The sequence below is a fragment of the Cheilinus undulatus genome, linkage group 6 (assembly GCF_018320785.1).
Source record: "Cheilinus undulatus linkage group 6, ASM1832078v1, whole genome shotgun sequence".
NCBI lineage: Eukaryota > Metazoa > Chordata > Actinopteri > Labriformes > Labridae > Cheilinus > Cheilinus undulatus.
The window spans coordinates 30,509,318-30,521,506 of NC_054870.1; the positions used below are offsets into that span (position 1 = coordinate 30,509,318).

Here is a 12,189-nt window from a genome sequence, read left to right on the forward strand (position 1 = left end):
AATGGTTTATATTGGTGTGCCCATCCACACTGTTAACATTACAAAAAAAATAAAAAAATAAAAAAAATAAAACAAAGGAAATTTTGTTTTCAACAAAGGGGTTTGAATTTTTTGGGGGATAAAAGAAGATAAACTATGCTGTACAACAACATGAATGAATACAATTATTTTTAGTTGCTTTGATAAGACTGGTTATTATTAAATAAATATAAATTATATTATTAAATATAATATATGGTTATCACAGATTAACCCTTTTTTCTTTAACTTTTATTTTTCTATGGGCCATGATTTTTCTGACCACTACGGGCCCCCATTTGGTTAGGCCCTAGAAAGCGCTCCCCTTAATCCGCCCTTATGGGCAGCCTTGAATGCTGCGGGAAGTATTTTACCACAGTATTGTTACATTTTTTACATTTCGTAGTACACAAACTTTTCTGACGGACTCAAATGTTATTCAAACGTACACAAAGTCCATTTACACCCCTGACCAAGTAGAGGAATGACTTCAGGCCGATTTGCCTCATCAAACGGTACGATTGTAACTCCATTCAGTAAATGGAAGAGTTGAGAGAGAAAAAGTATTGTGAAAAGATTCATATCCAGTCGTGTTTTGGTAGCTAAGGCAGTGAAAAAGTGATGTAAATGATTTCATGTGATGTGCCCCTGCCAAAATAGCGGTTGATAAAAATGGCGTCGTTGGAGGCGTGGATCGCTACAGAAGACACCGCCTACACGTTAACCGCTGCACACCTGCCTGCTCCAACTCCTTCAGTCTACACTTTAGTGCTTCTGTGGCATCAACATGCGGAAGCTTTGACAAATTTGGCAAGGTTGTCTCAGAAATGACTGACACAGGAGAGGGGGACGAAGAATACCAGTTTGTAAGAACGGTAAGTAGTGAAGTAACTTAATATTTCACTGTAAAGTGCATTAAGACTAGTAGCTAAAAAATGATGCTGTGGCTAGCTAAACCAGGTTATTAGCTAGACCTGGCTGAAGTTTAATCTTATATTCGTGAAGTAAAAAACAGTGAATAAAACCAAAACATATTGCCTTCTGGGGTAAAGTGTCTGAGCAACAGGACACATAAACTAAAAAATATTACAAAACTTCAGTATGTCCTACTTTAAACAGACTTATGTTTTAATCTAAAGCACCCTAACTGAGGGTCGTTCATTTTAATAACCTGTTACATCAAATAATAAGCATAAGGATATTCCCTACTCCCTGAAAAGTAAATGCATGCAAAAGAGGTTATGGTAATAAGATATTATGTGTGGCCTCTGTTCTTATGGGTCCTTGTGGTGTTTATTTAATCATAATTGCCTTTATTATGAGTTCTTTTACAGTTGTGATTTTTGTATAAGGTGTTTTTACGCTTTGCTCCTATGCATGCCTTAGCACATTTGCCCAATCATTTTTAACCCCTGTTTTTAAAGTGCTATACAAATAAAGCTATCATGATTAGTATATTTATACTTAAGATCTGCTTTACTCTGAATTTAATTCTCTCTTGTCCCTGGTTGTCTCCGTAAAGAAAGAACACCAATGGTTTGCCTCATCTTCACTTTGAGATGCTATCATTGTACCCCAGTTGTCTCACTCCTTGTTATCTTTGCCCCCTGATAAGGACAAGTCACAGAGAGTGTCTGTTGTGGATATGACTTGAACACAAATCCTTACGCAGCCAGTGATGCGAAATATTACAGATTCTGGTACCTGTACAAGGAAGGAAACATTTCTCAGGAATGATCCACACTCAAGATGTCTGTGGCACGAATTATTAAACCAAATCAAGGTTTATCCCAACTTTGAAACACTTATTTTGTCTTACTTTTAGTGTGTTTTATGAAAAGTGTACAGTTTTGGGTATTATTCTAGGTGCTCTGTAGGCCCAGCTGTGCCATAAAACACTGCAGGAAGCCCTGACATGCATAGATTGGAAATGTTAAAAATTTACAACCAGATTTCCAGTAGTAGCTGAATCATATATATTTTTTTCTCTAGGGACTTTGACTTTTTTATTTAGTTGTCTGTGATATTGACTTTTTGGTTTTCCAACTGTACCTTACTAAGAAGAGGAGTCCTCGTCTAGCCATCTGAATGCCACACAGTGCCTCAGATTTGGACAAGGTGTTTGACTGATTGCAGAGTACTGCTGATATGTTGAGTGGAAAGAAGGGTGAATCAGGGGTCGGACAGTGAAGTTTCTTCCCAATATGGAGGTCTGCAGCCTGGGTACAGAGAGGAGGGGTGTTGGTAGTTCTGGCTGGACTTTGGAGACCAGTCATCTGTTATTCCTGTCTTTCTTAAATAGATCTGGAAAGCCTAATTCCTCTGGATGTTGGCATTTCCGTGAAGATAAGATAAATGTAAGGTGACAGATGCACTATACATTTACTGTCAGGGTAAACCATGTCTTGCTGACACACATAGACTCATTTTACTTACATTTTATGATTAGAACAGTGAACTCAGACAAGTAGTTCTTAATTTCCTAGTTTTACTATACTGTCCTCTATTTTTATGATATATTTGGGTATATTACGCCCAAGCTCAGGGCAGTTTTTGCTCACTGCTGTCATCTCTGTTTTTTTCTCCAGGGAGATGACGTGGTTTTGCAGAGTACGTTCACCTCCCAGGAGGAACATGTGAAGCTCTGTCTTGCTGCAGAGGGATTTGGCAGCAGACTCTGCAGACTTGAGCTCACCTCTAACTGCAAGGTAAAGTTCTTGCCTCAAGGGTTGCAAAGTTTTTCCTTAGTGCCAGTGTAGTCTTTTCTTAAACTGATGTAAGACTTTATCATACTTTATTTTGAAAAATGGCAGAGAGAGATGCACCAAAATACATAAAACAACACACAAATATATTGAAAAGACTATAATAGCAGAAAAACCTTTACAACTATTCAACTCCCGTCCGACTGTCTTTTAAAGTTTTATTTATGTGCATGAAGGGAACATGATTCTAAATAGTATATGTCCTTTTGATTTCCTACTACTAATCCAATTTTAAATAACCACATTTGGTATTATATTCCGATTTGATGTTTCTCACACTTTAACCTCTATCTTTGTATGATTTATATATTTTTCCTTCTTTTGCAAAGTCTTCCCATTTTCTGCACATTTTGGAGTGGACTGTCCTGTTAATAACATGAAGGGGCCATTGTTTCCACCTATTGCACTGCTGGCCTTTGAAAGGAGTAGACAGAGATGAATCCTTCTCAATTACTTATGCTTTACTGCCTTTCTTTTCAAGCAGAATGTTCCACCAGACTTGTCTGTATGTGGCTTCATCCTGGCCCAATGTCTCTCTGTACGAGCCCTGCAAGAAATGCTGGCCCACAGTGAGCACCTAGCTGAAGAGGTGGGAGTCTCTTCTCTTCTCTTCTCTTCTCTTCTCTTCTCTTCTCTTCTCTTCTCTTCTCTTCTCTCTTCTCTTCTCTTTTCTCTCTTCTCTTCTCTTCTCTTCTCTTCTCTTCTCTTGCATCTGAATAAAGGCATTAATATTAATGAAACAGATTATCTTTATAAAGTCACAAGCAAACAAAATGGAAAATAAAAATCTTTTTCTCTCATGTGGTATATGTAAAAACTGTGTCTATATTAAATAAGAAGCGTTTTACACTTTTGATCTTCTTCCCTTACACTATGAGTTCTTCAATGCTAATGCGGTCTCAACTTGCAGGTTGGTGCAGGAGGAAGCCAGCGCACACTTCTGTACGGCCAAGCAGTGTTGTTTCTTCACTCTTACAGTGGCATGGTGAGTCACTGTGATATAAAGCAAAAGTAATGCTGTTGGCTTCAGTCTTTTTCATTTGCAACCATAAAACAGTCTCATTAACTTATAAATATTTTTTTTTTATCTTCAGTAATGTAATGTCCATTTGCTTGCAGTATCTCAGCTGCCTGTCTTCATCTCAGTCTTCGGCTGATAAACTGGCTTTTGATGTAGGTCTGCAGGAGGATAAAGCAGGTGATTGTGATTTTAAGGTTTAATACTCTCAATTGTTTCTTCAAAGTTTTGGCAATTTGGACTCATTTTGTTCTTTTTTCATTCTCAGTTGATTGAAGTGTGTTTTAAGCAGGCACTGCAACAACTCACTGTATATATTTTGTTTGTCTCTCAGGTGAGGCATGTTGGTGGACTGTCCATCCAGCATCCAGACAGAGGTCAGAGGGTGAGAAAGTGCGTGTTGGAGATGACCTCATTTTGGTCAATGTGTCCTCTGAGAGATATCTGGTGAGTCTGTAAAGGTTTCCTTTTTTAGTTTGTAGATGGAGAAACACTTTTACATCATTTTCTGCAGAAGTATTTAAAGAAATTAAAATAAAATTATGCTGTAGTTTACATTTGAAAAATTATATAGCCCTAACTCTTTTCCATCTTTTTCTTTGCGTCACAGATTTATTAACTAGAAATTATCCCTCATTTAGTTTCATTCTCCTTGATTTCACTCTGTGGTTGGCAATCTCTTTTCTGCCTGCTGCTGATGAGCCATTTTAGCATAATTGTTTATGATAACTGCTGTTATAGTGAATCAACAGAAAAATCACACGCTCTATTCATTGTTGATTTGCCCAATTTAGTTTGATTTGGCTGATTTTTATTCCTCACTTTTGGCACAGAGAAAATACAAGCAGCAGCAGTTGCATTATAACTGAATTAGATATTAGTTTAAAACATTGTTTGGAAAAGAAATCTACTTTATGGAAACATTTATTTACATATTTTATGCCCATAAAAAGCACATACCAAATAACACACCTGTCGTACTTTTAATGATTTAATAATGCAATATATTTAGATAAAACAACAGTTTGCAGCTAATAGCATCCAAAAATGATCAAAATAGCAAGTGTACTAGTTTTAAACACCCCCCTGATTTTTACAAATAAAAACAACAGAATGAAAATATAGAGGGGAAGAAAAGGCTTGATTTATGGAAAGGCCTGTGCCACTAAGACAACTTTTAAGTAAGCATCTTTGTTTTTAAGTGCATTTTTTATCATCTTTTCTCCAGTACTTCATGTCTGGGGTTGGCTTCTGCTTAGATCCTTTATATTTATATTCTAAAGGGAGAAATTTTGACCAATATGATGACCGACAATTTCATACTCCTGATGGCTGATAATCAGTAAGAACCATCATCAACAGCCTTTTTTCCATGACAAAAACTAGACTAAAACTAACCAAAAACAGACCTTTGATGAATAAAACTGAAAAAAAAAGTTAGCTGAGTTTTTGTCAAGATGACTAAAACTAGACTAAAATGTAATGTAGTTTTCGTCAGACATTCAAAATCCATGATTTTTCTCCGCTGTGGGTAAATCTGTCAAAAAAAAAAAATGCATCTGTATCTCTTCTGCCTTTCAGCTGTAGAAAGCAGGGACCCCAGGTTTGGCAGAGTGCAGAGAACACACTATCATGACTTGGTACCAGATTTAAGCAAGAAAATAAATGCTTTGACTAAAAGTAAACACTAAAATATAAGGACTTTTTATGGACTAAAACTAGACTAAAATGTTTTGAGTTTTTGTTGACTTAAACTAAAAAGAGTAGAAATGACTAAAATGTGACTAAAACTAAAAGGCATATAATCAAAAGACTAAGACTTGGACTAAAATTAAAACAGCTGTCAAAATTAACACTGTTAATGAGAGATGATATTTTTCACATAAATAAAAAATATGCACTGACATATGTCTTAACAAAGGGAGGTAAAAATCTAGTCTGCCATTTGGATGAAGACTCGTATGTGATAAAAGATCCATTGTGTTTAAAGTTGGAAGAGTTTTCATCTCTTTAGGAACATTGCGGAGCATGCTTTACAAATACATTCATGTTTTCCTCCTCTGAAACACTGAAAAACTCCCACACTAGTCAAGTAAAGACAAGTAAAGCTGTTTTTAGTCTGTGCTGTGGTTTCGGCAAAGCAGAGCCTTCTTCTACTCTGAAGCGTAGTGACTGTCCACGTCAGTGTTAATTTTGAAAGCTATTTTTACTCTTAGTCTCAGTCTTTAGATTAAATACCTTTTAGTTTTATTCAAATTTTAGACACATTTTAGTCATCTCTACCTGTTATAGTTTTACTAGATAAAAACTCAACAACATTTAGTCTATTGCTAGTCCGTAAAAAGTCCTCACATTTTAGTCTGAAACTAAACACACTTTTAGTCAGTTTTTGTCATCAACAATCTATTTTTGGCTAGTCTTAGTCTAGTCTTTCTAATGGGAAAAAGTGTGCTGACAAACATTTTAGTCATAGTTTTAGTTGAAGAAGTTGACACTGCACCACATACTATATATTATGGGAATAATAAAATTCTATAAAATATTTGCAATATTGGCCTTAAATTTATCAGTGCTGATAATTATCTCGCATCTCTGCTTTATTATTCATACAACCTAACCAACTACTTTCATCTCATGACTCTATCATGTAGTCAAAAAAAATATTTAGGTATTTTTTATATCTGGGTTAAATTAAGTACTTGGCAATATTAGTGGCATTTGCCCTCAGAGATTTCAGTGTGTATTGCCATTTTAAACAGTGTGTGCTAGGGACACCAGCAAGGGAGCTAGGCTACACAGCAGTGCAGATGGGCACAGTTTCACGATGTCATTTAGTGAGTTTTAGGAGAAAACTGGGAAAAAAACAGTGTTGGCTCAAGTGCACGCTATATCTTCTTTTGTTTTTTCACCCAGAAAACCTCCATGTTTGACATTATTTTGCAATGCAGCCTTTGCGTAGGTGTTCTTCTGCCTCAGCATGCTGCTGTCTTGATCAGCTGTTTGGGTTTGCAAGCTTTGACAGAAACAACAACAATGAACAAAACTAAAAGCAGACATTTCAGTTCAGTTTTCCACTGTAACAACTCACATATTGTTTTCTTATTGTGCTGGCTGTAGCTTGTCTTGTATAGCCTGACTTCCTTGCCGATTCTCCTGGCGGCCTGTGCTTAAAGGGGCCATGCACACAGATGTCCGTAGGCTAATACCACTACTATTGCCAAGTATCTCAAAAATACTGAAATATAACTTTAAGGCCAAAAAGTTGTATAATAACCCTTTAGCCGTTATCAGGGAAATACCGATGTCTTCGTTGTATGAATTGACAGCCCTTCCAACACAATCTTGGTGTAATTTGAAATGATTGATTATATAAGTAAGATAGTGAAATAAACGATGTATTCTACCATACAGTCAGATTCCTCCTATATGTTGCTGTTTGGCAGTTTAAGCCTGTTTTTATGGTTTTTTATATTATATCTTTCCAGCACCTGTCCTTTGGCACTGTTTTTGACAACAAAAATTTGAGTGACAGCCTGATTGTTAATGCAGCCTTCCGGCAGACTCTCTGGAGTGTTGCTCCCATCTGCTCTGGAGGTGGAGTTGCTCAAGGCAGGTTTCTTTCCCTCTTGGTCTGTAAGCATATTGAAAAACAAACTATCAATCTTAACGACATTACAGTCCAGCTCGCTGTTGGGTTGAAAAAAGTGTGTGAAATAGGTATGACATTTACATATAATGCCCCTTTTTTTTACTGGAAGTTAATGTTTTGGGGATGATTAATGAACAGTTCCTGCAGAAAAATAGCTTCCTTAAGATATGTCTCTTTAAAAGTATGTATTTGTTCTGATTCAAGGATTCCTGAAGGGTGGAGACACATTGCGACTACTCCACAGCCACAGTGATGCATGTCTGACTGCTTCGTCCACAGAGCAGGGAGAGGAGCTGCAAAGGTCAGTTGTAAACATCAGTGTCCTCACATCTCAGCAAAACAAATCGCCCTTTACTGCTTTGAACATGTCTGTATTCTCAATCCAGGATAATGCATTATGAGAGTGGATCAGTCTGCAGTCATGCCCGCTCCCTCTGGAGGCTGGAGATTCTGCGTGTTGTGTAAGCACAAGGAATGCCTATTAGGATTATTTATAAACTGAAAGTTAAACCCCTGCTAACTCATCACTGACCATTTATTTCAAAATGTTTTTAAAATGAGGATTGTGAATTACGAGGGTTGTGACAAGATCTCATGCCACAAGATCTTGACACATCACAAGATTTCTCACTGAGGTGAAATCTGCCTTGTGTGATCAATAGGCTACATAGAAATGGAGCAGCTACTTGACATTATCAATACTAAACTGAAAATTGCTGATAAAGATGCCCCTGAGACTTTTTGATTGATATGTGGCAGCAGTGGAGAAAGTGGAGCACAGCTGATCCATGACCAGATTGGATCACCACTCCCATCCCATGCACTGCACTGCCCAGTTTGAGCCAAAATTGATCCACAGATAGAAAAATTAATCATCACCTGTGCAGAATCGAGTTGAGGAGAATACTGCATTTAATTACAGTGTGAATGTGCACAGACTCTATCACAGTGACGACTCACAGCGTTGATATTTGTTACTCTGTTACTTTGATTAAATGCTGCTTAGACCTTTCTCTGTTTTCGCCTCACTGTGTCCGTTCATCACACATTGATCAGCTGTTGGCCGAGTGCAACATCAATCAGAAACTTAGGATAAGCAATGCGACAGAGATGGCACAAACACAGAGACGCTCATCTGCCCAACAAGATTTGTGTAAGGTGTTCAACACTGCCAGCACATGTGAGAGAAAGGACTACAAAACGAATATAAACAAAGACTCCAGCATATTACAACAAACAGAAAGATTTCTTTTTGGTGAAAATGAGAAATATTTTTATTGAATTGATGCATGGATTCAGCTTTTTTATGTTTCAGTCTGAGGAGAGTGGATAGAGTGAGAAACAGGAATGAGAGAGTAGGGTAAGACATTCGGGAAAGGAGCCCCAGGCCAGACTTGAATACCTACTGTGTACACGGAGACCTAACCGCTAGACCATCTGCACCCAGTACTCAGATTTGTGTACGTTTTTCAAAATATAAGAGAGGGCTCAGGCTTATCCAACTGCCTCTTAATTATTATTTGAATTGCACCAATGATTATGTATTAAATTGAGGATGTTCAACAGTATTGAAATACATGGAGATTTGATTTGAAGTACTGTTAAGATGCACAGTTTGAGTCAAGGCAAGGCATTAACAGTATGTAAGCAGTGATGTTCAGGACAAGAGTTTAAATATTTCAAAACAGACCTGTGTTGCTTTGGATTTGCAATTGGCATTGGCAGTGCAGGTCCAAGAATTCTGTTTTTTTTTTCTCCATAAAGGCTGTATTGTGAAAAAAATGCTGAATTGCCTGAAACGAATTCAGTATCACTGTCCAACAGTGAATTTAGATGGTGTGTCCCCTGCCTGCTCCCCTGCTGTTTCAAAAAAACGAGCTAACATAACATGTTGTGAACTGCTGAGCTCTTTCAAAGGGGAAAAAAAAAGCTACAAAAACACAATGTTTTGATATTCCTCAGCTGGAGTGGCAGGCATACGTGCTGGGGGCAGCCTTTCCGACTGTGCCATGTGACGACTGGGAGATACCTGGGACTAACAGAGGAGAGAGGCCTGCAGCTGGTTGATCGGGACAAGGCTGATGTCAACACAACAGCCTTCTGCTTTCGATCATCAAAGGTCGAAGTCACATGAGAATTATTTTGAACTATTTTTTGTTATCATTTGATAATCAAAAGGTTTAGACTGAAGCTGTTACGGTTCACAGTGTAGCTCTGATAATCTTCATATGTGTTGGTTTACAGAGAAACATATCTGGATACTTCTATAACTATAGTTTTTTTGTTTTTTGTTTTTTTTATAGGAGAAGCCTGAAAGTGGCAAAAAGACTAATATGGAGAGCATGGGCGTCCCAGAGATCAAGTATGGGGACTCTGTTTGTTACGTTCAGCATGTTAAGTCCGGGCTGTGGCTCACCTATCAGGCTACTGATTCCAAATCTGCACGCATGGGAGTGTCTCAGAGAAAGGTAAACCCTCAAGACAGGATCATGTCTTAATAAGCTGTACCTTTGAGCTAATTTTATATAATTATTGTCATGCATGACTGTATAATGTGAAAATGCATTGAATCATGCTTGAACAGTCAATTGGAAATAATTGCTAATGTTCTGTCTCCAGGCTATTTTGCACAGCGAGGGTCATATGGATGATGGACTGACTCTGTCTCGTTCTCAGAAGGAAGAATCTCACACTGCCAGACTTATTTGGAGTGCTACTCTCCTCTTCAGTCACTTTATCAGGTACTGAATGCCAAACTTGACTCTTTCAATATGCAAAAATGTCAGAATACCATGGAAAGGCCGCCATACCCCAAAAAGTTTCAGTTGTGTAGGTTTCCTTGTGCCCCGAGACAAAACTCTGGAATAACTTGCAGCTAAAGTGCTACTTTGTTTAACTTTACTTTTCAACCAAAACATACATAATCATTTTTACACATGTGACATTTCATGTTTTTATGCAGACTGTCCAGCCTATACACGCTTTTCACTTCAAGCTTTTCAAACTGAATTTGAATAATACATTATAATAAAATGGCATACTTATAATGAGAAGTTGAAAGACATGTCATACTGTCAATAATACAGACTTATCTGACCAATTATGAAAAGTTTGCAAGCCTTATAGTTTGAGTCAAAAACTGTACTATAACCTTTCACAAGCTACAGTACTGTGCAAAACTTTTAGGCTTTTAGGCTTAAGTAAGGCGTGTAATGGCAAGCAAGCCCACCTGAGGGCAGCATCAGGGGAGAAGGAAGATTGACACAAACCCGGTAGTGCTTTGGAAGTGTACCAGGGGCATGAAAAATATTTTGTCCAAAAAGTAAGGGGTGAATGTGGCGAGTAAGCATGGCCTAGAGTACCGCCTGGGCTGATAGTAGGGTTGCCACGAGCCCCTGGTCATGCACTGGATGTCCCAATGCCCTGAATGGTGGCAGCCACTGGGTGTATCACCAGGGGTGAAAGGGCCCAGAAAAAAGCAATGCCATTCAGCTTGACTTTGGCTTCCGATCAGCACATGTGTTGACATGTGTTGAGCTTGACTCTGGCCACAACCCAGCCCCAGGTTGTGGCACATGGGGCCACGTGATGAATCCTTAGCACCCTACATGCCAAAGACTGTATATATTGTTACATTACTGTAAATTTGCCCCCCATTTTCATCAGGAAACTGGATGCATCTAGTCAAAAAGAAAACATCACATTGATCAGTCTTTCGATTGAGAAGGTTACCCATAGTCTGCAGGATCTGATCAGCTATTTCCAGCCTCCAGAGGAGGGACTGGACCACGAAGCTAGACAAAACAAAATGACAACGCTGAAGAATCGGCAAAACATGTTTCAAGAAGAGGTAAATATAAATATATCAGTGGATTAATCAGTCCTACATGTGATATGTTTCTCACTTTTCATTACTGTGTTCTCTTTTCATCTCAGGGTGTGATAGATTTGGTCCTGGATTGTATTGACCATCTGCACCAATATAGTAGTGCTTCTCATTTTGCTGAGGCTGTTCAGGTTGACTCAGGAGAAGAGTGGGAGACCATCCTCAACAGTTTCTATGAGCTTTTGGGTGAGTACAAATGATTTAGTGGCACTTAATCATTTTCAAAAAGAGGAAACAACACCAATTAGTTGATGACACACACAGTATACAAAATTAATACAGGTCCCTTGTACTTATCCACTTCAGCCGCTATTTTAATGTTTTTTAACCAATATATTTTCAAAATGATTCATAATTACCAAAAACTTGGTTTGGTTTCTTCTGTTTTCTTTCAAATAGGATGGTTGTGTTTGAGTCACTGCCTCTGTGTTATGAATACTGAACACGCTGCTCTTCCTCTTTTCTTTCTCCTCTTTCAGCTGCTCTGATCCGTGGAAATCGTGTAAACTGTGCACATTTTTCAAGCTCTCTAGACTGGCTTATTAGCAAACTAGACCGACTGGAGGCCTCCTCTGGTTGGTTGAATGTGTGGCATTCTATTATCGATTCATATTATAAGTTTTGTTATACACTGTTGTCTGTTTTACATTATTTCTTGCATAACCACATCACACCAGTAAGTAATCCTATACCATCATGCACAGGAGTCTTGGAAGTTCTGCAGTGTGTCCTAATGGAAAGTCCTGAGGCTCTTAATGTCATTAAAGAGGAACACATAAATTCTGTCATGGCTTTCCTGGACAAACATGGACTTAACCACAAGGTATTGTTGCAGAGCTTTTGTGTTTGTGGG

General features: G+C 38.1%; 1 protein-coding gene across 1 annotated transcript in view; it reads left to right on the forward strand.

Annotated features, from left to right (window-relative positions):
- Nucleotides 1-804: 804 nt before the first annotated feature.
- Nucleotides 805-12,189, forward strand: part of ryr2b (ryanodine receptor 2b (cardiac)) — a 97,587-nt gene continuing 86,202 nt past the window's right edge. Inside the window, exons 1-16 of the mRNA XM_041789540.1 lie at nt 805-893; nt 2,607-2,726; nt 3,268-3,372; nt 3,694-3,768; nt 3,903-3,981; nt 4,136-4,248; nt 7,287-7,410; nt 7,655-7,751; nt 7,837-7,911; nt 9,413-9,569; nt 9,754-9,918; nt 10,070-10,191; nt 11,117-11,300; nt 11,387-11,522; nt 11,816-11,911; nt 12,041-12,159. Of these exons, the coding sequence (XP_041645474.1) occupies nt 846-893; nt 2,607-2,726; nt 3,268-3,372; nt 3,694-3,768; nt 3,903-3,981; nt 4,136-4,248; nt 7,287-7,410; nt 7,655-7,751; nt 7,837-7,911; nt 9,413-9,569; nt 9,754-9,918; nt 10,070-10,191; nt 11,117-11,300; nt 11,387-11,522; nt 11,816-11,911; nt 12,041-12,159 (1,815 nt within the window). The 5' untranslated portion in view covers nt 805-845. The remainder of the gene's footprint in view (nt 894-2,606; nt 2,727-3,267; nt 3,373-3,693; nt 3,769-3,902; nt 3,982-4,135; nt 4,249-7,286; nt 7,411-7,654; nt 7,752-7,836; nt 7,912-9,412; nt 9,570-9,753; nt 9,919-10,069; nt 10,192-11,116; nt 11,301-11,386; nt 11,523-11,815; nt 11,912-12,040; nt 12,160-12,189) is intronic.